We start from the raw sequence: 25,932 nt of genomic DNA, 5'->3' as shown, positions 1-25,932 counted from the left end.
ACTTCCAGGCCTGTAGCTATGCAACAAAATTGTGCTGATGTTAAAGAAATGCTATCAGTTTGACAGGTTTCAGAGTAGCAGCCGTGTTAGTCTGTATCCGCAAAAAGAAAAGGAGGACTTGTGGCACCTTAGAGACTAACAAATTTATCTAAGGTGTCACAAGTACTCCTTTTCTGTCAGTTTGAGAATCCCATTTCTGTATAACTTTTTGTACCTTCTGTGCTTGTACATAACACTTATTAAAATTATTGGCATTTGTTCCCTTTTTTTTGTGTGTATACTGAGAGCAATTCATTGTACATTGTTTCTCCCTTCCTGAAAGATCTCTAAGTATCATCAGGGGAAAAGAAAGATGCTACATATTTTAAAAGTTGAGGGCATACTATTTAAAGGGTACTCTCCGTATTTGGATTAAAAAAAATTAACCTGACATGGTTCTTCTAATGGTATTAAACCACACATGCGATGTATGTGTCACACTTCTTAAAATGCCTTTATGCGCTAACTCTTGATATTGACTCAATAAGAGTCTGCTGTTTCAGTTTTTGTCTCGGGAAAGAGACCAACAAAAGTACTAGCTTGTGATAGTGGCTTTTGTGATAAGCACTGCCGCTCACTAGGGTCACCAACTCATTTCATGTAGGTCATCCCCTTTTAACTACTCTAGAGTGTCAGGCAACCTAAAAGTGGCAGAGAAAGGAGGAGTGATCTTTTTCACCCACTCTCTATTATTGTTACAAAACTTTAAATCATTAGCACCTCTGTCCTTGCTTTTTTTCTTGTAAACAGCCTAGTTTATATTAAACATAAAATTATGTGAATGTAGCCTTTTGAGTTACTATTAGAATTCTGTATTGCTATCTTCCCCTCTTATAACTTGCATTTATTTATTTACTTAATTAATTTTTTTATAACAGAATAAAATAATCCCCCTAGAAACAGTTTCTAGCTCACAGATTCTTAAAGGGTTGTAACTGTAATTTCAGTAACGAGTGAGATTGTAATACAGACAATGATCTAATACGGATGACTTTCTTCCTTTTTCTTGTTTATATAAAAATTAAATTCTTCCTTTTGTTCATAAACCACAGATCTGTAAAACATGTTTTACTCCCATAAATAACTCAAGCAGTTTTTCAGGTGCTTCCTCACACAGCAACCAACACTTCAGAGCCTCTGTAAAGCAAAAAATATTATTGTAGAGTAACCCTCTTGGTGAAGCTGCTGCTGATGGTTGAAATTAAAGCACTAGCAGCACTGACCAAAACTTGCAACTATAGTTGCCTAGGGATATACTTAACCACCTAAATAAAGGTGGCTTGATTTGTTTGTTTCCTGAGGTGCTATACACCTATGGTTCTCATTGTGACTTCAGGGAATTGTGTCCTGCATTGTGGGGGTGGGGAGGATGCGAGGGAAATGAAGCCCTGGTTTTTTGGTTAGCCTTGTAACTAGGAATTTGATGGTAAGTTAAAATTCCTGGTGGTCAGAGTGAGAGTGGGAAAATAATAAAAGTGAGAACAGCTTTGGTGCTGGAGTAACTATCTGTGCGGAAGTAGCTATGAGGAATCCATTTGTTCTTCCATACCAGCACAAACTTCCCTCAGTATTGTGTTTGAGGGAAGTTCTGGGTGTGTAGGGAGAAGAATAGTTCAGTCTGATGCAAATAATTGTATAGGCAAGATATTTCTGAAAGTGCACAAGACCAGGTTCTGCTGCTCCTCTTCACACTGAATAGCTCTTTACTGTGAGTCGAGACACTGGGTGAAATCCTGGCCCCAGTGAAGTCAATGGGAGTTTTTTCCATTAACTTCAGTGGGGCCAGAATTTTACCTCTATCTCAGTGAGGTTACGTATACTAGTCACCATGAGTAAGGATGGTAGTATATGGCCCAGTTCTGGACAGAGGAACATTTTTTGTTTGACTCTTTTGTTTGTATGTGAGTATGCTGCTGGGTAATTTTAAATCCAAAGTGTTTGAGATTTGTTCCTACTCTCTTTAAAAGAAAAAGAAAAAAAAAAAGTTATGTGAATTAAATCGCTCAAACCACATGTAGGTCTTTAGCTTACCGGCCTAACAAAAGAAGTCCACAGCATCAAGATACTTTAATTAATCAGTGTTTACTGAAGGAACAGCCATTTTAAAACACCAGTGGCTTCAGAGATCACATGCTCAATTACATGCTAATTGAACGACCGCTTTAATGAATCTAGACTGAAATCTCTTAATGCATTCAGAATACAAAGATAGAAAATATCCCCTGTTGATTTAAGTTTTTCTTATTAACTTCTTTGATTATGATGAGCTTTCTTATTCATTCCTCCTTGTATATGTTTGGAGAGCAACAAAAATCGTTTTGTTGTACTGTAAAACACCTTGCCTCATATTTAAAGAACCATTTCACAAAACTATCCTCAGCCAAATTTTGGGATGTTGGAATAGATAGGGAGCAGCAGACGGGATAGGGAGTAAGCCTGAATGTGTTGTGTGTGGGTGCATGTGGACTTATTTTGGGTGCTAGAAGGGGAGGCTTTGGCACTATTTAGTCATATGGAAAATTCAATACTTGGAGAATAGTTATAAAAATAACATTGTAACTGAAAGGAGTGGGGAGAATTTTTCTTACAGAACTGAATTATAAATCACAAAAGCAAGATGTGCAAAAATTCTTCACCTGTCTGCTGCTTTATCACATACAAGGGCTTGAGTCTCTCTAATTTTGTATTTATTTTCACTAAGGTCATTTTGTACATTAGAAGTACAGTATGTCCATTGAGAGAAGAATATTAGGTCTTCACTTTCTCACTCTTGCAGAAGAACCCTCTATGATGGACTAAAGAAATAAAGGGATTATGACACCACAAGAAACTGAAACCTGAGCAATTGAGAGTGTCTGTCTGTTTAAAACTCCTTGCTTGTTTATCTGTTGAATTCAAACTTCTGACAAATGTGAGAACAAGATAAAATCAAAGATTTTCTGTTAAAGAAATAACACCCCTGTCTCTTCAGTTGCGGCTGAAAAAAGTTCCCACTCCATTTCTGGAGTCTCCAGCCAAAACAACCCCTAGGAAAATAGTTTTAAAACGTTTAGGTTAAAAAATATCCGGGCCTTTATGGAGGGGGTGGTGTATACAGAAGCAGAAAAGTTACATACATAGTACCCGGTACCTTTTTTTTTTTTTTTTTAATCAGATACCTCATATGATAACAAATTAGTGGTAGTGCCAGGTGTTGGATTGACAGTGCAGGGTGCTCCAGTGTTCAGTCTGAGCACAGAACTGGTAATCCTAGCCAACAGCAGTGAAAGCCTTCACCACCCTGAGACACCACTGTACTTTGCCCATCTCCTGCAGCAACCACCTCTAGGCTTGAGGAAGTAATGCAGTCTGCATGCTTGCTTACCTCTTGGCCTCTCCATTAGTTGTCACCTAAAAATCATTATTATTTGTAAACTACCAACATAGCTAGTTATGAACAAACAATGATGTAGAGTGGAAAGGTTTTATATTCATTACCAAACCCTGTGCCATACAATCCTTCTATTTTCTTGGTTTCAAAATAAGTGACACTTATATGCAAATTGATAGTGTTGCCTCTCACAGCGACTGTAACTCTTCCAGATGTATAAAGTATTATAGAAAAATGCTGTAATTTGGCTGCAACTAGATGGACACTTATTAAATATGCCCTGATTGAAAAAACAAACTTGTGAGTATGTACGTGCATGCACACACAAAAGGGGAAAAGCTTTTAAAAATGTTCTGTGTAGCATCCCTTCCTCATTGTACTACCCTTGTCCCTGTTCCACATTTTTGTTAATTTAAGTTGCAAGCTCTTTTTGGCCATTCTTCTTACATGTCTGTAAAGCACCTAGCATTTTGGACATTAAATATATTGTTGTTTTTTATAAGTATACTATTTCATTTTATTTTAAAATATTGTGTTTAAACTTTTAAGTGATGCTTTCTTCTGTGTGACCACTACATTCCATTAGTTTCCTTTTATAAAATATTAACACTAATACCATATGGCCAGACTGTGGCCTAATTTGCATGGTGGTAAACTCACGGAAAGGACAGCAGCCTTCGTTGGGAGGTGGGTATTTCCACCCTTGTGGGAGAGGGCAGGACAGGGTAGAATGGGAGTGGAGCTGCCATCACCCAACTGAAAAGCTCTGGTTAGTGTAGCGACGTTGATGTGCTGGGAGAAGTAAACTGTACCATGTAGAGGATTTGCACAGGGTACCCCAGCACAGCTGCAGCACTGCAGGTATGCTGCTTTGGCACTTCACTGTAGACACTACAGCAAAGGGAAGGATCCTCACGTCACTGTAGTTAATCCATCTCCCCAAGAGGCAACAGCTAGGTCGATGGAAGAATTCTTCCATCAACCTAATGCTGGCTACACTGAGGGTTAGGTTAGCTACATCTCTTAGTGTGGATTTTTCACACCATTGAGAGACGCAACTATGCCAATGTAATTTTTTCAGTGTAGATCAGGCTTAAGTCTTCAGCCTTCTGGTTTGATTTAGGGGCAGGGCAATAACATACTGCCCAAAGCTTGTAGGTGCAGGGCAAAGCCCTTTGTAGCACTATAAAATAATAGAAAATATCTGTGGTGTGGCTAAGTTGGAGTTGGTGTGGAAGCTGTAACTTTAACTTCTTGATTCTTGTGAGTGTAACAGTATTTTTTTCCATTTAAAAAGATTGTGTCATGCTTCTGACCCATAGCAGATTATGAATCATATGGTTCTTATTGACTTGTCTTTGCAACTAAATTTGTTCAGTACTCACAAGGTGACTGATACAGTATTTGACCTTGTTGCATACATTACGAAAGGAAATGTAGCTGGGGGAGCATATGCATTTTGGATACTGTAAAATTGATTAAAATCAGGCATAATCCTCACCTGGGTAAAAAGAAAAAACGACTGTCAATCCCTGATGTCTCACAAGCATTACTGAATTTTTCCCATAAGGAGGAGTTCTCCTACCCCAGTCACTTACTGTTGATTTTGAGGCAATACAACCATCAGTACAGATTGCATGCACATGAAGGTAAATTTTAGCATGTTAAATTTTTCTGTCCTGTGAAGTCAGGTCTGTCAGATATTTTTATTATACTCCATGTGTGCTGGGAGTAAGCTTTTTTGCTAAGTGTTATTAAAATGAGCTGAATCAGGACTATATTTGCCACATGACTTCAGTCCTGGCAAGTGTAAAGTTACAAAAATGGATTGGTTCTTGGAAGATGGAAAACTTCTGATGTCTTTTTAGTTGTTTTTAAATGGTGCAGTGACTGCTTCTTATGAAACATCTTTTGCCATCCTATAAATAAGGTCAATGATATAATTGGGGATGTCCATGTGATATAGGCAGAATTGCTCTTAGCTAAGGGGCATACAAATATGCGTGTGAAAAGTACTTTAGTTCACTGATGTTTTGAAGTCCAAGCCTGTACAAAAAACAGTTTACTTGTCTTTTGTCCCCATCTTATCTATAGTTTTGTACAACTGTGTTTAAAATTAGACTTAGAGAAAAGCCCAGCTTTTCTGTGACAGATTATTTACATACTGTTCTTAAAGTGTGGTTCTGCTCTGAAAAGTGTCTGTGTAAAAATGACACCTCTATATGTAACGGATGTTTTTCTTGTGTGAATTCAAAGTCTTATCTGTTCACATTAGTGGCAAAAATGTACCTCTTCTGCTTTTTATTCCTGTTTCTTTTTAACAGTGTTTTGGCTTTGTGGTAGTGATCTGAGAATGCTATTCCATCATGTGCATCACAAACACAAATGCCAGTGCATTTGTGGAAATCTTATTCACAAAAGGCATAATTTCATAGGTGTAAATGAGATCCTAATTTGACCTACATAGCTCCTGATTTGGTGGTGGTGGTGCCTGAAAGAAGAAGAAATCCTGGTCTGACTTTTCAGCCCTTCATGCTTAGCATTACTCTCAAGTCAGAAAAAAGCATCTGTTACTTGTAAACTGAGCCCTTTGGGTTTGGAAATTTGTTGAGGTGATATACATGGAGCCACCGTATTGTCTGTGAATAGTAAGGGGACCAATGAGAGCAGACAAACATTGCTAATTTTATGGATTGAGCAAATGTAAATGGAGTAACCTAAACAGGAAAATTCTGCGGGGCAGCTTGTCCTATAGCATTAAAGGAGGAGGAAGATAGCTATGCCTATCCTGGGTCCTCGCAGTCCTCCCACCACTGCCAAAGGCTCAGATTTTTTCTAAGATATAACTGACCCATTTAAACCAAAGCTCCTGAGAGCCCACCTTATTCCAGGGCCTTTATTTGCTCAAAAAAACTGGTTACACTACTACTCGGAGAACACCACCAAGTCTCAGAAGTGCCTGGGAATCTCTGCAGATCAGCCCTGTCCGCCTTTGAGGGAGGGCTGATTCTAATTCTAATTCATAGGCAAGTGCTGAGCATTACCCTTGGACCCTACCATAAGCATCACATAACGAGGCTTGGCAAAACTGGATTTTGATTGATTTATTTATTTATTTATTTGTAATTTTGATGGATATCATTGTCTATTTTTAGGCTTTTTTTTTTTCACTTTTTAATTTCAAGTTTCAGGAAATTGAGGTGGTCAGACAATTATTTAGTGCTTATAGATGACGACAAGATTCAAAAAGTTAGCTTTATAATTCTTAAAACACCAATTGTCAACATCACGTGTCAAAATATATAAAGTAAATATCTTTAAATCTAACTCTGTTCTTAAATATAATTTTTCAGCCTAGCTGTAAACTTTCATTATTGATGGAAATATGTTTTTGTGAGTTTGTGCATGTATGGTGAAATGGAGTTTACTGACATTTCATGATAAAAATAGCTAATCCTTCCAAGCCCTAAAGAAGAGGTGGGATGGGGTGGTGGTGGAGGAGGAGTCTATGTCCCAGTTGCCAAGACCTACTGCCCAAAGTTGTGATCCTTTGAAAAACCACCATGGCCTGCTCCTGAATACTTATACAGAGGTGTAAAGTCGGCGTGTCTTTAGGTAACTCCATTTGCAACATTTCAGACCAGCAAAGCCAAGTGAGATTGAGCAGACCCATATGGTTCACTGTCCAAAAAAAAAAAAAAAAAAAAAATCCTACAGCAAGGCAAAACAAGAGTTCAGAGTCCTGATGAGCTAAGGGTGTCATGTATTGGTAAAGCAAATCTACAACAGAACAGGAAGTAGGATGAGATTTGGGGGCATTCTGTAACAAAGCTGAAAAGCAGCCAGTTTCTGTCCTGCAAACTCTTTTTGTATGTACAGCCTGCTGGGGGCATCAGGCCTTACCTTACAAAAGTGCCTGGCTGTGAGGGTCAGTGCATCTTTACAAAGTCTCACCTGAGAAGATAAAATCTTCTTGGTAGCTGCAGTTCTTCTATTACTGACTTTTTTTTTTCTGCCGACTGTCAACTTTTTTATGGTGGCCCAGAACGAATCCAGGTCAGAAACTAGACTCAAGTGACATTAAATCATTGTTACTTATCTTTGTTGACAGCCTTAAGAGGTGTGCGATATGGTGGCCCCTTCCTGGGTTGCCGTGCTGCAGCAGGCCATGGCACTACCAGTGCATGTGTCTGTTTCCCCTTTTGTTCTGGAGTCCCTAATAACTCCATGCTAGCTTTCCAAGTATAAATAACTCTTTTTTCAGGGTTAATTTGTTACAAAAGTCCCACAACCATTATCTAGAATTCCGCAGCACAAACCAAACAGTACATTCATTCAAATTCTGACAGTCCAGTACACACCAGTACAACTTGAACGTGTCTCTGCAGTCTGGCACTCCAGTACAACTCCAGCATCTCTTGTCCCAGACCCTTTAGCTGGCATGCTTTTCTTCCCCATTTTCTTCCCAGAAATGGTTCCTGCTCCTGCCTGGAAGCATCTGTGGGCTCACCCCTCCATCGTTCCTCAGCTTCTGCTCTCCAGCTCAAGAGGCAGTAGGCGTCTCCCTCTGCTGCTCTCAGCCTTTGGCTCTCTGGCCTCCCTCCACCAGACTGCCTTCTGCTTTCACCAGCCTGATCTTGCTCCACTGCTTACCAGGGAACTCTTTCTGCCCCCTCTGTCATGGGCATCACTTCCTTGAAGCTCTGCTCTTCAAACTCTGTCATTCTCTCTCCAAACTCTGTGTTCTGATCTCTCCTGTGTAACTCCCAGAGGCAGCCCCATCCTCCACGTTACACCAAACTAGGGTGAAGCTGGACTGGAACAGGAGAGCTGGGCCCAATTCCATTTAAGGGGCCCACTACCCTCTTACCAGGGATATTTAGAAATATCTTACCTCAGTCACAGACCTTAAACTTACAGGTCTACTGCATTGGCATATTGACTGAGAGATTGTGCCATCCCTTACTTTGGTTGGCTGTTATGAAGTCTAGGCAACTGTTGCCTTATTTCATCGTCACTTATCGTGTGTGGGTATAACTGTTTTGTACACTACATAATAAAAGTACTAAATACTAATGGTAAATTAAAGATATTAATGTGCAGAAAGTCCTGGATTTGGGGGAATTAATAAAATTATTAATGCAATTTGCTTTCAAGTCTTATTAATTGTTGAAAAGCTTAATTACGTAAATGTAAATCCTTAGCTATAATAAAATTAATATTTCTAACTATCTTGCTGATTACACTGGGACATAGCTTTCTTTTATTTAAAGCTTCTAGTATACTGAATTAAGAAATAATTTAAAAGGTCGTGAGTAAGGTACAAATTTTTTTTTCCTCCCTGTCTTCTCTTCCCCCATTTCTTCTCTTCCCCCATGCTAGTATAACCATATTATTCTCACTTCAAGTTCTTCCTATTCCTCAACCTCAGTTTCTTCAAGAAATGCATGGTATCTACCAGGGTATTTTAGCTGAAGAAAGGAGGAAATCTGAATTCTGTCAGACACGCTGTGACCTTGAGCAATTTGTTTAACCTCTGTGTCTTAGTTTCACCACCTTAAAAACAGAAATGATGCCTGCCTACCTACCTCACAGCAGTGTTGAGCTTAACTAATCTTTAACATGTGTGAGATGCTTTGAAATCCTTCAGGGGAATGTTCTAATGTAAATTCACTATTTAACTAAATTTTGCGGGTATGTAACTTTCTCTAAATATCTCGGTTTAAAAAAATGAGGAGGAGTCCTTGTGGCACCTTAGACTAACAAATTTATTTGGGCATAAGCTTTCGGGGGCTAGAAGAAACCTGTCAGTTTAAAGAGAGACTTGTAAACTAATCCAGTAGATTTGCATATATTCTTGTATCTAGCTGTCTATTTAATAAAGTATTCTGGTCTAGGGAATAGAGGAAAATGTTTTGAATCTTATACAAATAAAGCAAACCAACACCCTCCCCTTCCCCATTCAAATAAATAAACCTGGGAGGTGGTGGTGGGGGAGGGGAGAAACTTGAGGAATCATTCTGTATTTTCAGTAGACTGCTCCCGAGTGACTTCTAAATAATCTAAATTATTAGATTTCAACTTCATCTGTAGTTGGATATTCCATTTATTCAAATTCTTACTTCCAGTTGAACAAGTTAAGTATTTTCACACACTGTTACCCAACCAGTGCCAGTAAAATGTCTAAATATTTGTGAAAGATACATGCAGTGGCATTTTATATACTGCTGATTTGTCTTGGGAAAACCCTGCTTAAAGCAGATGAAAGGGAAAATTATAGTATTTTTGTAGTTTCTACTTAATCTTCTTGGGCTGAAGATCTAAAGTGTGACTGAAATTGACAATTTTAAATCTCTAACACTAATTTCACTGGCCCTATGCTGTGTTTAGAATGGCAAATCTTGGACTTGCATCAGTGCCTTGTCTACACACTTTAATTTTTAACTGCGTTTGAACCAGTTACGGAAATGCTTAGCGCCAAGCATGGCTTAGGTCCCTACTCAACATGGTTAATACTCAACTAGTAATGGTGACCGCTAATCATGTCACCCTTGCCGGTGGCCTAGGCTGCAATAGGGCTATCTTCCTGTAACTTGGTCGTAACACTGTAGTTTTGTAATATCAACACATCTCTTTTCTCTCCACCTCCCCATCCCCACCTTTGCCTGTTTTGCTCTGTCTTTGTGCAGTACGACATCCCAGTGTTTGTTGCTCCGTCTACTGCTGGTGTTGTGTGCATGTCCACTAGGCACGGTCTCCCCATTGAGGCATTGTAGGATAGATGCAGTTAGGCAATGTGGTTGGTGTGGTTTTCAGAACATGGCTGATGTGTGCTTGTGATGTTATAAAAAATCAAAGTAGAAACTGCTGATCTGCGGACAGAACTCTGTAACTGTGTCAGCTGAGCATAGTCATCTGGCTACAGAAACATAGTTGTAATTATTATAACAGATGAGCTATGTGTCATAAATATGGTCCTCCGAAATAAGGTCTCACATTGTTTTTATGTACTTACATGTTGTGGGCCTTTTTAAAGATTCTCTGGTTTATTTGGGCTGTTTCCCATCATTCTCCATGTGCAAAGCTGTGCTGAAGTCTCTCAGATGGCGTAGAGCCAGTATGATTTGACTCCACTCCATTGCCGGCCTCAGGCATGAGGGGTAGAGCTGGAGGAAAAGGTATGGCCAGACTTTCTTACAGCCAGCTGATCTTTCGCTGCTGGACCATTGGCAGCTGGCATAAATTTAGATTCACTCAGGTTCTTTTAACTCAGTGGTCTCCAACCTTTTTTATGCACAAGATCGCTTCTTGAATTTACATGCAACCCAGGATCTACCCCACGGCCCTGCCCCGCTCACTCCATTCCCCCCGCCTCTGTCACTTACTCTCCCCCATCCTCACTCACTTTCACTGGGCTGGGGCAGGGGTTGGGGTGCAGGCTCTGGGCTGGGGCCAAGTGGTTCAGAGTGTGGGTGGGGGCTCCGGGCTGAGCCTGGGGCAGGGGGTTGGGGTGCGGGAGGAGGTATGGGGTGCTAGCTCCTGCCATACAGCACTTACCTCTTGTGTCTCCCGGGCAGCAGTGCAGTGAGGCTAAGGCAGGCTCCCTGCCTACTTCGCTCCCAGAAGCAGCTATCCTGCCCCTGGGGGGATACATGGCTCCGCGCGCTGCCCCTCCCTGCAGGCAATGCCCCGCAGTTCCCATTGGCCACAGTTCCCCGTTCTCAGCCAATGGGAGCTGCGGGGGTGGTGCTTGCAGGGAGGGGCAGTGCATGGACACCCCCCCCCCCTCCCTCCAGCTTGCAGGGGCATGCTGACGGTTTCTGGGTTGCAGTACAGGACATGGGCAGGTAGGGAGCCTGCCTTAGTTCTGCTGCACCACCGGACTTTTAGTGACCGGAGATTGCAATTGACTGTCGGAGGCTTCAGGATCGACTAGTCAATTGCCATCTACGGGTTGGTGACCACTGTTCTGCTGGGGATCAGTGCAGTGCATGGATATCCTCAGTCTTGGCAGAGAACAAAGGTGGCTTAAGTCACCTTTTGCACTCCATAGTCTTAGTTTTGCCAAGTGTTTCTCTGCCACAGGTCAGGATCTGATCCAAGATGTCTTATTGCATTGCAGATTGTGCAGAGCAGTCATGCTTGCTTGAAGTCTGAACTGGAGATTCCTCTGTTCTAAAGGCAGAAAACTATCTCCTGGTTGATTTCTTGGATCCTTTCTTTAATTCTGTAAAACTTCTGTTTCCATAAGCAGTTTTAAATACTTCCTTCCTTGTTCAAGAAGCACTATTATCAACTACGTCAGCATAGTTTTAATGTGGTATTCTAACTGGTGCTGCAGATTTGTGCAATTGTTACAAAAATATATTTTAAAACTTTTTCCTAGTCCATGCAAAATAATGTGCTGTATGACCAGGAGAGTCTGTGATTTAGAATTTAAAACCTTTCTGACCCACAAGATAATCTGTGCTTCGGGTGGGGCTGGAACTATATTGATGTCTCATTCTCACCTAGATACTCACTGCCCATTTTAGTAAGAAGGGTGAATGATGGGATTAGTTGGAGAACAGTAAATTCAGAGTAGAGCTTGATGCCTTCCTAACAGTTGCACTTTGTGTAGATGTGAGCCATAATGGTAGACTAAATCCACATAGCTGTTGGGCCACATTCTGATCCCCTTTGCCATCAGCGGTGGAACTCCTGGTTTGACTGTAGCTGAACCAGTATTTGGCCATGTAATTATGGGGAGACTTTCTCCCAACTTTATCAGCAAAATTCCAGACTGAATTCTGCAATTCTCTTTTTGGCTCACATATTCTGTTAAACAAGTCAGACTAGTTTTCAGTTACATCTTTAATGGAGAGTAGCTTTAATCAGCCAGTAGCTTTGTGCTGCAAGATACTGAGGGCTATGGATGCTGGGAAGGGAAACCGAAATCGACTGCTAAAATTGCATTAGGTTGTCTTAATGCAGCACTCATGACTGGGGGTGGAAAAAGGGTGAGGCTTGGGTAATTTTTTGCACGAGATGTCAATTACTAGGAAAAATGCATTTTGTAAACCAGACAAGCTTGTCCTGTTTCCTGTCATCACTAAACAGTGCCCTGCTCCCTGAGTTCATGGAAATGACTTTCATTATAAAAAGTGTGTATTCTTGTCTTTAAAATTGACTGACTGAGACTTTGCTTCTGCAAGGTTTATTTTATGGGTATGAAAGTGCTGGAATTAATGTCTCTCTTCATAGCCTGACTAGGTGGGGGCAAGGGGGTACCAACCTCAGTTGACATATAGGACAGAAAAAATTTGGAGGCAACCTAGAAACCACTCTAAATCATGCTGTGTTAATTGGCCTCTGGCTTTTATTATCAGCGTATTCAGGATGTAGCGTATTGATGAAATTACTAGGACTGTGTTGGATTTCTTGAATATACCTAAGTAAAGCACCAAATGACTTTATTCACTGTCCCGTAATATTCATGGCAGGGAGACGGAGGGGGATGAGGAGATGTTATAGAACAGCCCAAGGCAGCAGTATTACAACTGCTGTAAATCAGGAAGCTTTGTGCCCCCCACCCCACCCCCGAAAACTGGTCCCAGACTTTCCAATGCTGTTATCTTCCTTCTTCTCCTTGCACACTTCCAAGATGTTGCTGTCCTGTGTCTTTCACCACCAGTTCCCCCTGAACTAGGCAGGTGGTAAGTAGCAAAACCAGGTGTTTCTGTGTAGCTTTCCTACCAGTTCCCCTGGGGAAGAGAAGCTAAGGTCCATCTTCTCCCAGGAAATAGACCATCTTAAAGTTCCATTGGGAATTGTTTTGTTTGTCTTTATCTTGAGTAGTTTAACAAATTTAAACTAGTTCTTGTTTTAAAACCAGTTCAGTCTTTTTTTTTTTTTTTTTTTTTTAAGGTGTCAGTGTGTGGGTAAAAAGAAAAGGAGTACTTGTGGCACCTTAGAGACTAACCAATTTATTTGAGCATGAGCTTTCGTGAGCTACAGCTCACTTCATTGGATGTTACTCTGAAGTGTGTGGGTAGTTACCTTCCCACTCCCCTAATGAAAATAAGTTTATTTTATTTCATCACACTTTTTCCTGTATGTGCCAAACCCGCTATAAACCACTGCAGCTTGACAAACCTGTTAAGATTTAAAAAGTCTGGGGGCAGTTGCCTCACTAACTGTGGGTTAAATCCCTGATTAACTTATATTTAAATCAAGAAATCTTCAGATACATGGTGTATAGTCAACCTCGTTAGTGCTAAAAGGAAAATTTTACACAACTTATACCCCAGGCATTGCCATTACAACTCAAGGAAGCATTTGGCCTTTTTGTATTGCATGGAATCTTGTGGGCTTTCCTGGTATGCTGACTTTCTCATCTTACATAAAAAATATGAGCTCTTGGCTTATACATAGGCATATTGTATTGAAAGGGATGCTGCCAAGATAGTAGGCCTACAATTAGATGTACCCATTCTTTGTTTTTTCCTGCGTATGTACTTGGGGGTTGGATGCTTTTCCATGCCCACCCTGCTCTCATATAATGTTGCTGGATTGGCAGCTCTGGGTACTGAAGTGTTCTTTTCATAAAGCGTACATAATGAAGACAGTAGTAGTAAAACCTTTCCCCGGCTGCGTACTAAAGAGCTGTAATTCATTCAGTTCTTGGGTTTTTTTTTTTTTTCCTTGGGTTCATTTTTTTAATGAAGTTTTTCACACTGCATTAACACCTTTCTGCTTTACTGTGTCAAAACACGGTTCTTGGGAGAGAGGTTTTTGTTTGTTGGGCCTAAACATGTCCACTCCACGCTTGCCTTTCAATAGAGTATTGTTTGTGGTGTCAATATCTGCCCACTGGAAACTAGACTGAAATTAAACTTGCTTCCCAAAGGCTTCTAAAAAGATTTCAATCTTTGGATATCAGACTAAATGATCACAGTGGTACCTTCTGGCTGTATTTATGAAAACTGGACTGAACACTACAAGAAGAACTTCTATACCAATCTCTTGACCCATCCAGGGTTCATGTGTATTGTAACTTACAAAAATCCTGCTAGCTAAGGATAGAGCTAGAATAAATTTACCTCTCTAACTTAGTGTAACACTATTGACCAGTTGCCTGGTAGGGTTTTTAAACATCCCCTGAATTGTACAGTAGTGATCAGTTTCAGAACTGCGATAATGGACTAGATGGATTTTTTTTTTTTAATTGTGTGGTCTTTTTTGTTTTTTTTTTGTTTGTTTTTTTCTTTTGTGTGTGCATGCTCCTAATTGTGAGCAACAAACCATTTTGACCCTAGATGGGGGTTGTCTGGAATTTTTACCTACAGCCCTTGTTTTATAGAGACTAAGTTTTCCCTCCCCGGCCCCCTCATGTTCTCTATCCCCCTTCCAATCACCAAAATATTCAGGAGGAAGCTTTAAAACTATGGTACAATATATATATCTTTGAAAGTCATGCCTGTGGCATTTGGAACTAAATATAGTGAAAGTGCCGACTTTGTTCAGAGTAACTTACATATGATGGCCTCTGCTTAAACCTTCATTCACTTTTAATCTTCTGTTGCAGTTACAAGAAAAGGAGTAATTGTGGCACCTTAGACTAACAAATTTATTTGGTCATAAGCTTTCGTGAGCTACAGCTCACTTCATCGGATGGTACTCCTTTTTCTTTTGGCGGATATAGAGTAACACAACTGCTACTCTGAAACCTGTCATATTGCAGTTAGAAAATTCATCCTCCAGATGGCAGTAAGGTAATCCAAACTTGTAAACTTTCAAACATCTGTCAAATAGATGTAGTATAGTAGAGTGCTTAAAAGCTAATATGTCCAAAATACATGCAGAAGTGTTTCACTCTGGAGATGAAATTATCAGTAAATGTATGAGCACCTTGGTTCTTATGTCCAAGATATCTTTCTATAGGTAGAATATCAGAAATTGGTTTGCTTTGAGAGTTTAGTACCCAGTAAAACCTTATAAATAGTCTATAACAGCCAATCAACCAACATCTTGATTAATTTCACAGGGTCACTTGCAAGAGTTACCAATTTAAATGATATTTTACGTTTAAAGTAATTACTTAATACTTAGGTGTATTAGGACCCCCCCCCACTCCCCCCCAAAAAGACTTCAGAAATAACTATTGTGGTTAACTACCAATAAAGAGGATTTCTAGTACAGTATATTTCAGCTTAGTAGTTCATTATTCAACTCTTGAGTTAACATTCATTTTCAATAAACCTTGTCTAATATGTTTTAGGACACCATGTTCTCAAGGGGATATTTAATGTGACTTTGAGCCCCAAAGCTGTCTCTCTCAAACTTGCCAGCAGGTGGCATTTGTTAACAAATTATGCTGTTGGTTCAGGATTTTTTTTCTTTGAACAGATGTAGAGAAAGTTCTGTTTAACTTGATTTAAAACCATTAAGTCCTTTTTTTAGATCAGTAGTTTATATACTTAAATTTTTGTGTAGTTTAAATTCACTTTCAAACTTCTCAAAAGCTTATTTGTGTGTTAGAAAGTTTGATTTTTTTATAAGAAAACTTTGCACAATCAGTTTTTCCCAAAACATTTAAGAATTTACTTTCTATATTATGATGGTAGAAAGAAATCAGTCACTTTAACAATACTGAATATTGGAATGTATATATTCAAAACTAAACATATAAAATGCAATATAATGATTCAGTAATTGAGGACTCTTAAAGTGAGAATCCCTTATTGAAACATTTTTAAAAAGCATTAGCAGTTGAGTGATTTTTTTTAAATATTTTTGTGATTAGATAAACACCTTGCTATAATGTTTAGTTTAGTTTACATAATGCCTGGTAGACTCAGTGTATAATGCCCTGAATCTTTATTTTTTCCAGTTCTTAATCACTAATAAAAGAAACATAAAAGAAGGCATCTTTCTTAAACTCACTTTAGCTAAATTTTTTGCAATTTTTCTTTAGTTCCTCAAAACACACTAAATTATGTATCATGTAGGAAGAGGTCTGGATTTGATGACTTCATCATATTTTCTGCTGCCTAGATGGCTGTCCCAGACTGCACGGGGATAAATATGTTTTGGGGAGACAAGTAACTGACTGAGGGTATGCAAATATAGATTCTCCCCATTAAATATTCTCCCTGTCTTGGCCTTCTGAAAATGTGCCACTGGAATCAGACTAGTGATCACGTTGCAAATGCTATTGTAACATTTCATCCCTCCTCTTCTCTCCCCCTCCCCCAAACACATTAACTTAAAAGGAGGGTTTAGGTGCCTCTTCATTTTGCTAAATCAGAGCTGAGATACATTTTATGTAACAAGCTTAAAACTTGGCATGGGGCTTTGCGTTCTTCTTCGAGTGATTGCTCATATTCCACAATGGGGGGGGGGGTTTCGCCATGTGCACCGGTGCCAGAAGTTTTTCCCCTAGCAGTACCTGCAGGGGGAAGCGCAACCCCTGGAGCAGCACCTGCCTGGCACGATATAAGGGGGGCTAAGCTCCCCCCACCCTCAGATCCTCCTTGCCACCAGTGAAGGTGCATCGCAACTGCTCTGCTCCAGCTTTGCTGCAGCTCGTCCCCAGAACTCTTCGTTTGTTCAGTAGTAACCTGTAGTCAGTGAGCTTATTCAGTTTTTAGTTTTAGTTGAGTTTAGTCATTGAGCCCAGGCTGGGGCATGCCCTGCGCCCAAGCCTTTAAGTCGTGCGGCTCTTGTAGGCGTTCTGTGCCAAGGAGCGACCCGCATGCGGATTGTCTGCGCTGCTTGGGAGAAACCCATATCAGCAAAAAGTGCAAGATCTGCAAGTCTTTCAAGCCCCGGACTAAAAAAGAAAGGGACGTTAGGCTCTGGGCCATCCTGAAGGAGTTGGTGCTGGCCCCGACTCCTGCATGCTGGCCCTGACTCCTGCATACCAGCACCGTGGCACAGGTACGCAGAGACCCTCTGGTACCATCGTCCAGTCAGCACTGCTCCCCGCACACCAAGGGCACACCAAGAAGACCAGAAAGATTCCCTCTTCACAAGGGCACCGAGGGAAGACTGGGACAGAGGCTAGGCCCATGTCAGGTAGTCCTCGATCCCCATCAGGCCCTAGGCCTCTGACTCACATTGAGCGGAGTAGCCTGGCCCCTTCGGAGCAGGCCTCTCCAGATGTCCCGGGTGCCATCTACGCCTGAAGCTCTCCAGGCAGCCAGGGACCTCATGTCCGTGCCAGTACCCGGAGCTCCACCCATTTCGGCCCCACACTCCAGAGGCAAGCCACCGCTGGGATCACCACAGTCGCCACTAGCCCGGTACCGGCCTCAGTCGAGGGAATGTTCCTGACACCGCTCACCACCCAGCGACCGTTCAGGGCTCAGTCAATGTGGATCGCCCTCGACGCCGGCCGGACTGTCTGGATGGGTGCCGTCCAACTGGGACTCCCGGCACCGCTCATCTTCGTGTAACGAATATTGACAGGACCGTGGTGGATGTCGCCAATGGTCCTCGTCTCGCTGGAGATACCTCAGTCAGTCGCGGCACAATCGTTGACACCATTCCCACTAGGACTCCTGTTCCAAGTCTCCTCCAAGGCATCGTAGCCCCGGGTGTTGATTGCCGACGCGGGTCTGCCCATCGAGGACATTCATGGAGCAGCTAGTACTGTCGGTGCCGCTCCTCCACGTCGAGATCGCGGTCCTGTGGCCAACATATATCCCGGCACTGCCGATGCTCCCAGTCCAGAGGCGGCAGCAGATCATATGCCAGCCCGGCTTCCCCTCACAGCCTCCAGTCTAAGAGCCAAGCTAGCCAGCCCGAACAGCTGGCTCTGCCAGTGCCTCAGCAAGCGCAATGGCACCAGTGGGCACCATGGCCTCCAGCGCATCCCCCATCGGGGCTCTCTCGGTGGCTGGGGCCTTAGATATCGCTGGTGCTTCCATCTTTAGACCACCAGAAAAAAGGTCGGTGGGACCTGTGTCCTCTGTATCGTGCCCGGAGTCCGACCAGGTGGTGAATCCTGCGGTGCTGAATGACACCCAAAGCACCGCACTGGCCTTGCCCCGTCCGGAGGAGCTGATTGTGGCCCTGCCCCCCTCCATCCCGCAGGAGGACTACAGGGCCCACCAAGACCTCCTCCTAAAAAGGGTGGCAGCGAGCCTCTGCCTCCAGGCTGAGGAGATGGAAGAGCCCTCAAACTCCCTGTTCAACGTGCTGTCCCCTTCAGCACTGGGCTGGGTGGCCTTGCCACTCCATGGTGGCAAGAATTTTGAATGTTCTGTGGCAAACTCCAGCCTCGTTGGCTCCCATCTCTAAAAAGGCACCACGCAAGTACTTTGTACCCACGAAGGGACACGAATATCTGTATACCCACCCACCGCCCATCTCTTTGGTGGTCAAGTCAGTCAACCACAGGGAGCAGCAGGGCAATCAGCCCCGACCCCCAAGGACAAAGACTCTCGGAGGCTAGATGCTTTTGGGAGAAAAGTTTATTCGTTGTCAAGCTTTCAGCTACGAGTAGCAAACCATCAGGCTCTCCTGGGTCACTACAAGTTTAACCTCTGGGAGTCCCTCCCCAAGTTTGAGGACTGACTCTGGGAGCATAAGGAGTTTAAGGTGCTCGTGGGGGAAGGGGCAGCGGCTGCAAGGGCATCCCTGCAGACTGCTTCAGATGCAATGGACACGGCCGCACGGTCCCATGGCCTCAGCGGTGTCCATGAGACAGGCGTCATGGCTTCTGCTCTGTGGGCTCTCCAGCGAAGCGCAGTCGTCAATACAGGATCTCTTTCGACGGGAAGGCTGTTTGCTGAGGAAACAGACACAAGGCTGCATGGCATGAAAGACTCCCGCACGACCCTCCAGACCTTGGGCCTCTATGTCCCTCCTCTGGCAAAACCCAAGTTCAAGCTGCAGCAGGCTCCCACCCAGGCCGCCCTCCCGAAGTATGAGGCCACCCACAAAAAGCAGCAGGACTATAGAAAGCGCCCGCAACGGCAATCCCAGCCTGCCCCCGAGTCTGGGTCTTCTAAGGTGAAGCAGGCAGGCAAAAAGCATTTTTGACAGGACACTCGGGGTACCACGCCAGTACTCAGCAGGGACCTACCCCCAATAAAACTCCTCCAATCAGTTAGAGAGGGGTGTGTGTGTGTGTGCTTTCCTTCCGGAATGGTCGCGGCACACCTCGGACTGAAGGGTCCTCAATACCATCTCCCAAGGTTATACCCTTCAGTTTACCTCCTCCCTGCCCTCCCGTCCCCGTCCCTCCTGGGGAACCCCTCTCACGAGGCTCTGCTCAAGCAGGAGGTGGGCTGGCTCCTGGACCTAGGAGCTATCGAGGTGGTGCCCAAGGAGCTCCTGGGCAAGGGGTATTACTCCTGGTATTTCCTTATCCCGAAGGCCAAAGAGGGGCTCAGGTCCATCATGGGCCTGTGAGGCCTGAACCACTACATGCTGAAACTCAAGTTCTGCATGGTTTCCCTGGCCTCCATCATCCCCTCCCTGGATCCCGGGGACTGGTACACTGCCCTCTATCTACAGTACATGTACTTCCACATCCACATATTCGAGGGGCACAGACACTTCCTCCGTTTCGTGGTGGGACAGAGTCACTATCAATTCATGGTCCTACCGTTTGGTTTGTCCACTGCCTCCAGGGTCTTTACAAAGTGTATGGCGGTGGTAGCGGCCTACCTCAGATGCCAGGGGGTCCAAATATTCCCATATCTGGACGACTGGCTAGCCAAAGACACCTCCCGGTCGCAGGTGAGGGATCATGTGGTGCTCCTCCTTTCCACATGTACTGCACTGGGCCTGTTGATAAACAACGTTAAGTCCACGTTCGTCCCAGTCCAACACATAGAGTTTATCGGGATGCTACTGGACGCAATGTCGGCCAGGGCCTCTCTCCCACCAGACAGGTTTGAGACCCTGAAAGGGCTCATCGACTCGGTCTCAAGGTCCCGGTGATGACAGCCAGGGCTTACTTGCAACTGCTGGGTAACATGTCTGCGTGCACATATGTGGTCCATCACGCCAGACTCAGAATGAGGCCCTTCCAGCTCTGGCTGGCCTCGCAGTTCTCCCAGGCCATGGACAGAATGGACAAAGTCCTCACAGTGCCAAACGCAGTGATCACTTCCCTGCGGTGGTGGTCCGCCCCAAACAACATGCTCCAAGGGATCCCGTTCAGGGACAGGGCCCTGTCATCAGAGCTGGTGTCTGACGTGTCGGACCTGGGTTGGGGGGCCCATGTGGGGAACTTTCAGACCGAAGGCCTGTGGTCTCTGCAAGACCTACCCCTTCATATAAACATCAAGGAATTCGGGGTGGTGCAACTGGCGTGTATGCCTTCTGCTTGCACCTGGAGGGCAAGGTAGTCCATGTCCTCACAGACAACAGGGCCACCATGTTCTATACCAACAGGAAAGGTGGGGCCCAATCCTCTGCCCTCTGCCACGAAGCCCTCAGTCTGTGAGACTTCTGTGTAGCCCACAATATTATCTAAAAGCCTTCTACCTGCCGGGCGCCCAGAATGTGAGGGCGGATCACTTGCACAGGGATTTTTCCTCTCCGCACGAGTGGTCTCTTCACCCAGAAGTGGCTCACCAACTCTTCCGAAGGTGGGGTACTCTCCAGGTGGACCTATTTGCAAGCTGGCAGAACCAACGATGCCCCCTGTTCTGCTCCTGGGGGGCCTACGGAGGGGCACTGTCTCCGATGCCTTTACCCTGTCCTGGTCAGGCCACCTCCTCTATACCTTTCCCCCATTGTCTCTGATCAGCAGGGCCCTGGAGAAAATAAAGACGGACAAGGCCAGGGTCCTCCTCATTGCCCCAGTGTGGCCCAGGCAGCACTGGTACGGGACCCTCTCAGGGCTGGCAGTAGCTCCACATGGCAGTGGCACTCTCAGGACCAGGGCTGCCTCCTCCATCCCAACCCAGCAACACTTCACCTCATCGTGTGGCTGCTAGGTGGCGAGGAAAGGATGTGCTCAGAACAGGTTCAGCGTGTCCTACTCGAAAGTAGACTGCCCTCCACTCGCCGCTCCTATGTGGTAAAGTGGTCTTGGTTTTCAAGGTGGGTGGCGGGCCAGGGTGTTTCCCCAACGGCTGCCCCAATCCAGCTTATCCTTGATTACCTCCTCCACCTGAGGGCCCAGGGACTGACGCCCTCGTCAGTCAGGGTACACTTGGTGGCCATATCAGCCTTTCATCCCCCAGTGCAAGGGCACACGGTGTTTTCCCATGCTATGACCGGCAAGTTCCTTAAGGGTTTGGACCGCATCTACCCATATTCCAAGCCCCTGGTTCTACAGTGGGACCTAAACCTGGTGCTGGCTCATCTCACAGGGGCCCTGTTTGAACCACTGGCCACATGCCTGGTCTCACCTCTTGTGGAAGGTGGCCTTCCTGGTAGCTATCATGTCAGCCAGGCAGCTCTCAGAGCTCAGGGCCTTAACCTCCGAACTGCCATCAACGTTTTTTCATAAGGACAAGGTCCCGCTCCGCCCACATTCCTCCGGAAGGTGGTCTCCACCTACCACATGGGTCAGGACGCTTTTCTGCCAGTCCTCTGCCCCAAGCCTCACGCGACTAGTGGGGAACGCCATCTCCACATGCTTGACGTTAGGCGAGCTCTGGCTTTCTACCTCAAGCGGACCAAGCCATTCAGAAAGTCTTGACAACTGTTCGTTGCCTCGGCTGAGTGTGCGAAGGGTCAGTCGATTTCCACTCAGTGGCTTTCTAAGTGGATCACTTCATGCATCTGTTCCTGTTATGAGCTGGCGGGGGTTCACCTGCCACCCATTGTGAGGGCACACTCAACTTGGGCACAGGCCTCGTCGGCTGCCTTCGTGGCCCACATCCCCATCCAGGACGCTTGTAGGGCCGCCACGTGGTCTTCGGTTCACCTCGCACTATGCAATAGTCTCCCAGGCCAGGGATGACACCGACTTCGGCAGGGCTGTCCTCTGTCCTGGGAACTTGTGAACTCCTACCCACCTCCAACAGATATAGCTTGGAATCACCTATTGTGGAATACACATGAGCAATCACTCGAAGAAAAAAAGGCAATTGTCTTTTCCGTAACTGGTGTTCTTCGAGATGTGGTGTTCATGTCTATTCCACATCCCACCCTCCTTCCCCTTTGTTGGAGTTGTCTGGCAAGAAGGAACTGAGGGTGGGGGGAGTGCAGCCCTCCTTATACCATGCCAGGCAGGTGCCGCTCCAGGGGTCATAGGGTGGGCAGGGGCACTCCCCCCTACAGGTACTGCTAGGGGAAAAAATTCCGGCTCCGGTGCATGTGGCGAGCACGCATACCTATTGTGGAATAGACCTGAGCAACACATCTCGAAGAACACCAGTTACGGAAAAGGTAACTGTCTTTTTCTCATTGTATCCCATAAGAAAATGACTCTTTAAAGCATTTGAACCAAATGTATAAATCAAACTTCAAATGTAACCCTCAATATTAATTTTGTATCAGTACTACTTTTAAGCTTAGGCATGTTTTGTGAGCTGCTGTTTCACTAACGTACTAGTTATGAATATTTATACACGTCAGTATTTTGTCAGGCTTTCAGATGTTTGTCTGATCTGGCGCACACAGGATGAATAAACCAGTACACAGTTTGTATTGCCTCTTAAAATAACTGTAGATAAATTTGAGTTAAGGAGTCTGGCTTAAACTAACTTCATCCTTGCATCACCACTTGCTGCTTAGATATTTCAGCATGTTGTGTTCCTTGGTAATATAGTCTAGGATTTAATTTAGGCTTATTAAAATCACATTTTGTTTGGCCCATCACAGGTGTACATACGCTTGTTGACAAAAATGTGTATGGTTTTAGAGTTGTCAAGCAAAAATGCATAAAACTAACGTGGGAAATATATCTAATTGGATCATTAAAATCTCTCTTCCTCTTCACCAACAGCTGCAGAAATACAAAGAATACTGCATCAACTTGGAACACCACAAGACACGCCTGAATTGCGGCAACAGCTGTAAGTACTTTACATGAAGATCTCTCATTTCACTGTATTGTAAATACTGCCTCAGTAGGTGACAGTGATTTTAGCAAAGTGCCCAGCCTTGTTGGGAGTGGGATGGTGGAAGTAGAACAGAAGTATTAATCTGAGGTATTCTTGTAACCTATAGGATCTTGCCATGCTAACCTACCTAACTGGCAGTTCTCAGTACTTCTGCTGAACATATGTGTGTTTAAATGTAAACAGACAAACTGACAGCACTGGAAGGTACTGATTTGGCTCTAGGGATTTAAAAACCCCCAGAACATTCTTTTTGTAGAGCACTCAGTGTGGCATAGTCTGGAGAGGGGGATGCTTTTGTGGGGTACTGAAAGAAGGCAAAGTGAGACTGTTAAACAATGCTAACCACAGTATCTAGTGAAATTACAAGGTGAACATATGCCGAAAATACTAGAAAAAGCAGAAGTGAAATAAGGCCAGTTGTCAGAAGTTACACTGCAGTTCAGCCTCTGAATGTGGGCTTTCATTCATGTATCATTGAAGGAGACTACTAGCCGCTCTGTTTCTCAATACAGAGGCTCATTCGACTTGGACCAAACTCTACTACTTTTACTCTTTAATCCTAACACACACATGCACGGGCTGCATGTGCAAACTCCTTGAGTGAGAAAGTTGGCAGACTTCTCTGTGGCTGTTAATATAGCATGGTAGCCATTGAATGGCAGGAGGGACGTGTACATTAGACCAGGCCTGTTACATACATTCATTCTGGGCAGGACATCTAATTACTCTGAGCTAGGAGTACAAAATTGGTGACATACAACCCTGGATCCACAATGGATTTCCTACTGATGACAGTGATTGGCAGTAAACTCTAACACAGTAACTAATCTTTGAGTTTACTAAAGTTCCTGTTGCACTTGGCATCATTCAGCATGGAGCGGGAAATGGGGGGCGGGAGGGGATGCTGCTGGGCATTCTAGTGCTGCTTCCTGGTTTTTTAGCCATTTGCACATATGATTGCAGTGATTATATATTGAAAATTAAGGACATAATTGCATACCTACATTAGTTGAAAATCTGATCTTGGCTAGTATGGTTTGATCAGAATATGCCAGTAGTCCCCAAACTCTTTACCTCGCGTGCCCCCCTCTCCTCCGGTACGTGCCCCGTGAGCCAGGGCCGGGAGCAGGGATGCATCCCTGGGAGGGAGGGGAAGTTAGGTGGCGGAGGCTGGGGCCCCAGCTGGAGGCGGGGCTGTGAGAGCTGGCCTGGGCCCCAGCTGTGCCCCCTTCCCCTGAACATTCGTCCACACTCCTCTGTGGGATGTCCCGCACTTTGGGGACCTCTGACTTATGTAATGTTTTCTTTGGATTGAGGGTAAACTGGCTACAACTACATCTACAAAACCAAAGTTATTCTGGTACAGTGTGGGGGAAAATTGAACGTATACCAGAGGAGTGATGCTCTGCTCCCTGAAACTGGGGAAGCCATGCGCCTTTTGTTGTACAAATTTGCAATCTGGGAATACATTTATGTCCCTGGCTGCTTCTAAATGTCCAGGAAAATGATGTTTAAAATATCTGTTCTTTGGGATGGGTCTGGCATGCTTCATGTTTTTCTGTTTGAGTCATTCTGCAGAATCTAAGCTTTCTTTAAAAACAAAAAAACAAAAAAACAATTGAGACTGTGAAGGTCACTTTCCAGTCACTTTTGAATGGTTGACTTAAGCAGTGCTGTTTGCCTCAGTCTCCAGATAGACAACGCCTCTGTCACAATTTCAGTCTATGCTGCCATTTTACAGCACTGCAACTTCCTTGCTCAGGAGTGTGGAAAAAACCCATCCCTGAGCGATGCAAGTTTCAGCGCTGTAATGTATAGGCAGTGCACCAGCGCTGGGAGCCGCTCCTCTCGCGGGGGGTGGTTTTTTTACAGTGCTGGGAGAGCTCTCTCCCGGCACTGGTGCCACAACTACACAGCCAGCACTTTAACATTGCCAGTGAAGACATACCCTGAGAGGTGGGAACTCCTGGCCTCTATTACCTCATTGAAATGTTTTGCCTCTAAAGCTTAATGAGGACACTTTGGTGTGTTTTTTTTATTAAAACAAACACACACAAATTAACCCTTTCATTGCTGATCATTTTGCAGATGAAATGGGGGAGGTGATTGAAGTTAAACCCCTGGGGGTGAGGAAGGGAAGGAAATAGAAAGGGAAAGTAAGGAGCGTCAGAGGCATGGAAAATGCAGTGAAGGAAAGGAGGATGAGGAAGGCAGAGTAACAAAGGGCATAAATAGCTGTGCTCCTAACACTGAGTATGTTTCTCCACTAAAAGATACTGAACAAATAATACAAGTTTAGTTACCACATAAAACACATCCTCCCCTTATATTGGTACAAATCTCCAATTGACATCAGGAAGAAATTTGCTATAGATTGAGTGGGTGGCATGATCCTAAATTTACACCTGAGCCAAAGACCACAATTTAAAAAATGAAAGTTTGACTGCTAAGTTTCCTTTTTAGATAAATCAGGTTTTCCGGATCTTCTCTTTTTTAGCGTGTCTG

General features: G+C 44.1%; 1 protein-coding gene across 2 annotated transcripts in view; it reads left to right on the top strand.

Annotated features, from left to right (window-relative positions):
• STX7 (syntaxin 7) overlaps window positions 1-25,932 on the top strand; it is a 51,242-nt gene that overhangs the window by 10,327 nt on the left and 14,983 nt on the right. For both annotated transcript variants that reach the window (XM_074948448.1, XM_074948449.1), the window contains exon 3: window positions 23,310-23,379. In XM_074948448.1, the coding sequence (XP_074804549.1) occupies window positions 23,310-23,379 (70 nt within the window). The remainder of the gene's footprint in view (window positions 1-23,309; window positions 23,380-25,932) is intronic.

The sequence above is a fragment of the Natator depressus genome, chromosome 3 (assembly GCF_965152275.1).
Source record: "Natator depressus isolate rNatDep1 chromosome 3, rNatDep2.hap1, whole genome shotgun sequence".
In the NCBI taxonomy this organism is placed as follows: Eukaryota; Metazoa; Chordata; order Testudines; family Cheloniidae; genus Natator; species Natator depressus.
The sequence above is the reverse complement of the archived record's forward strand: the minus strand, read 5'-3'. Positions and strand labels throughout refer to the sequence as shown.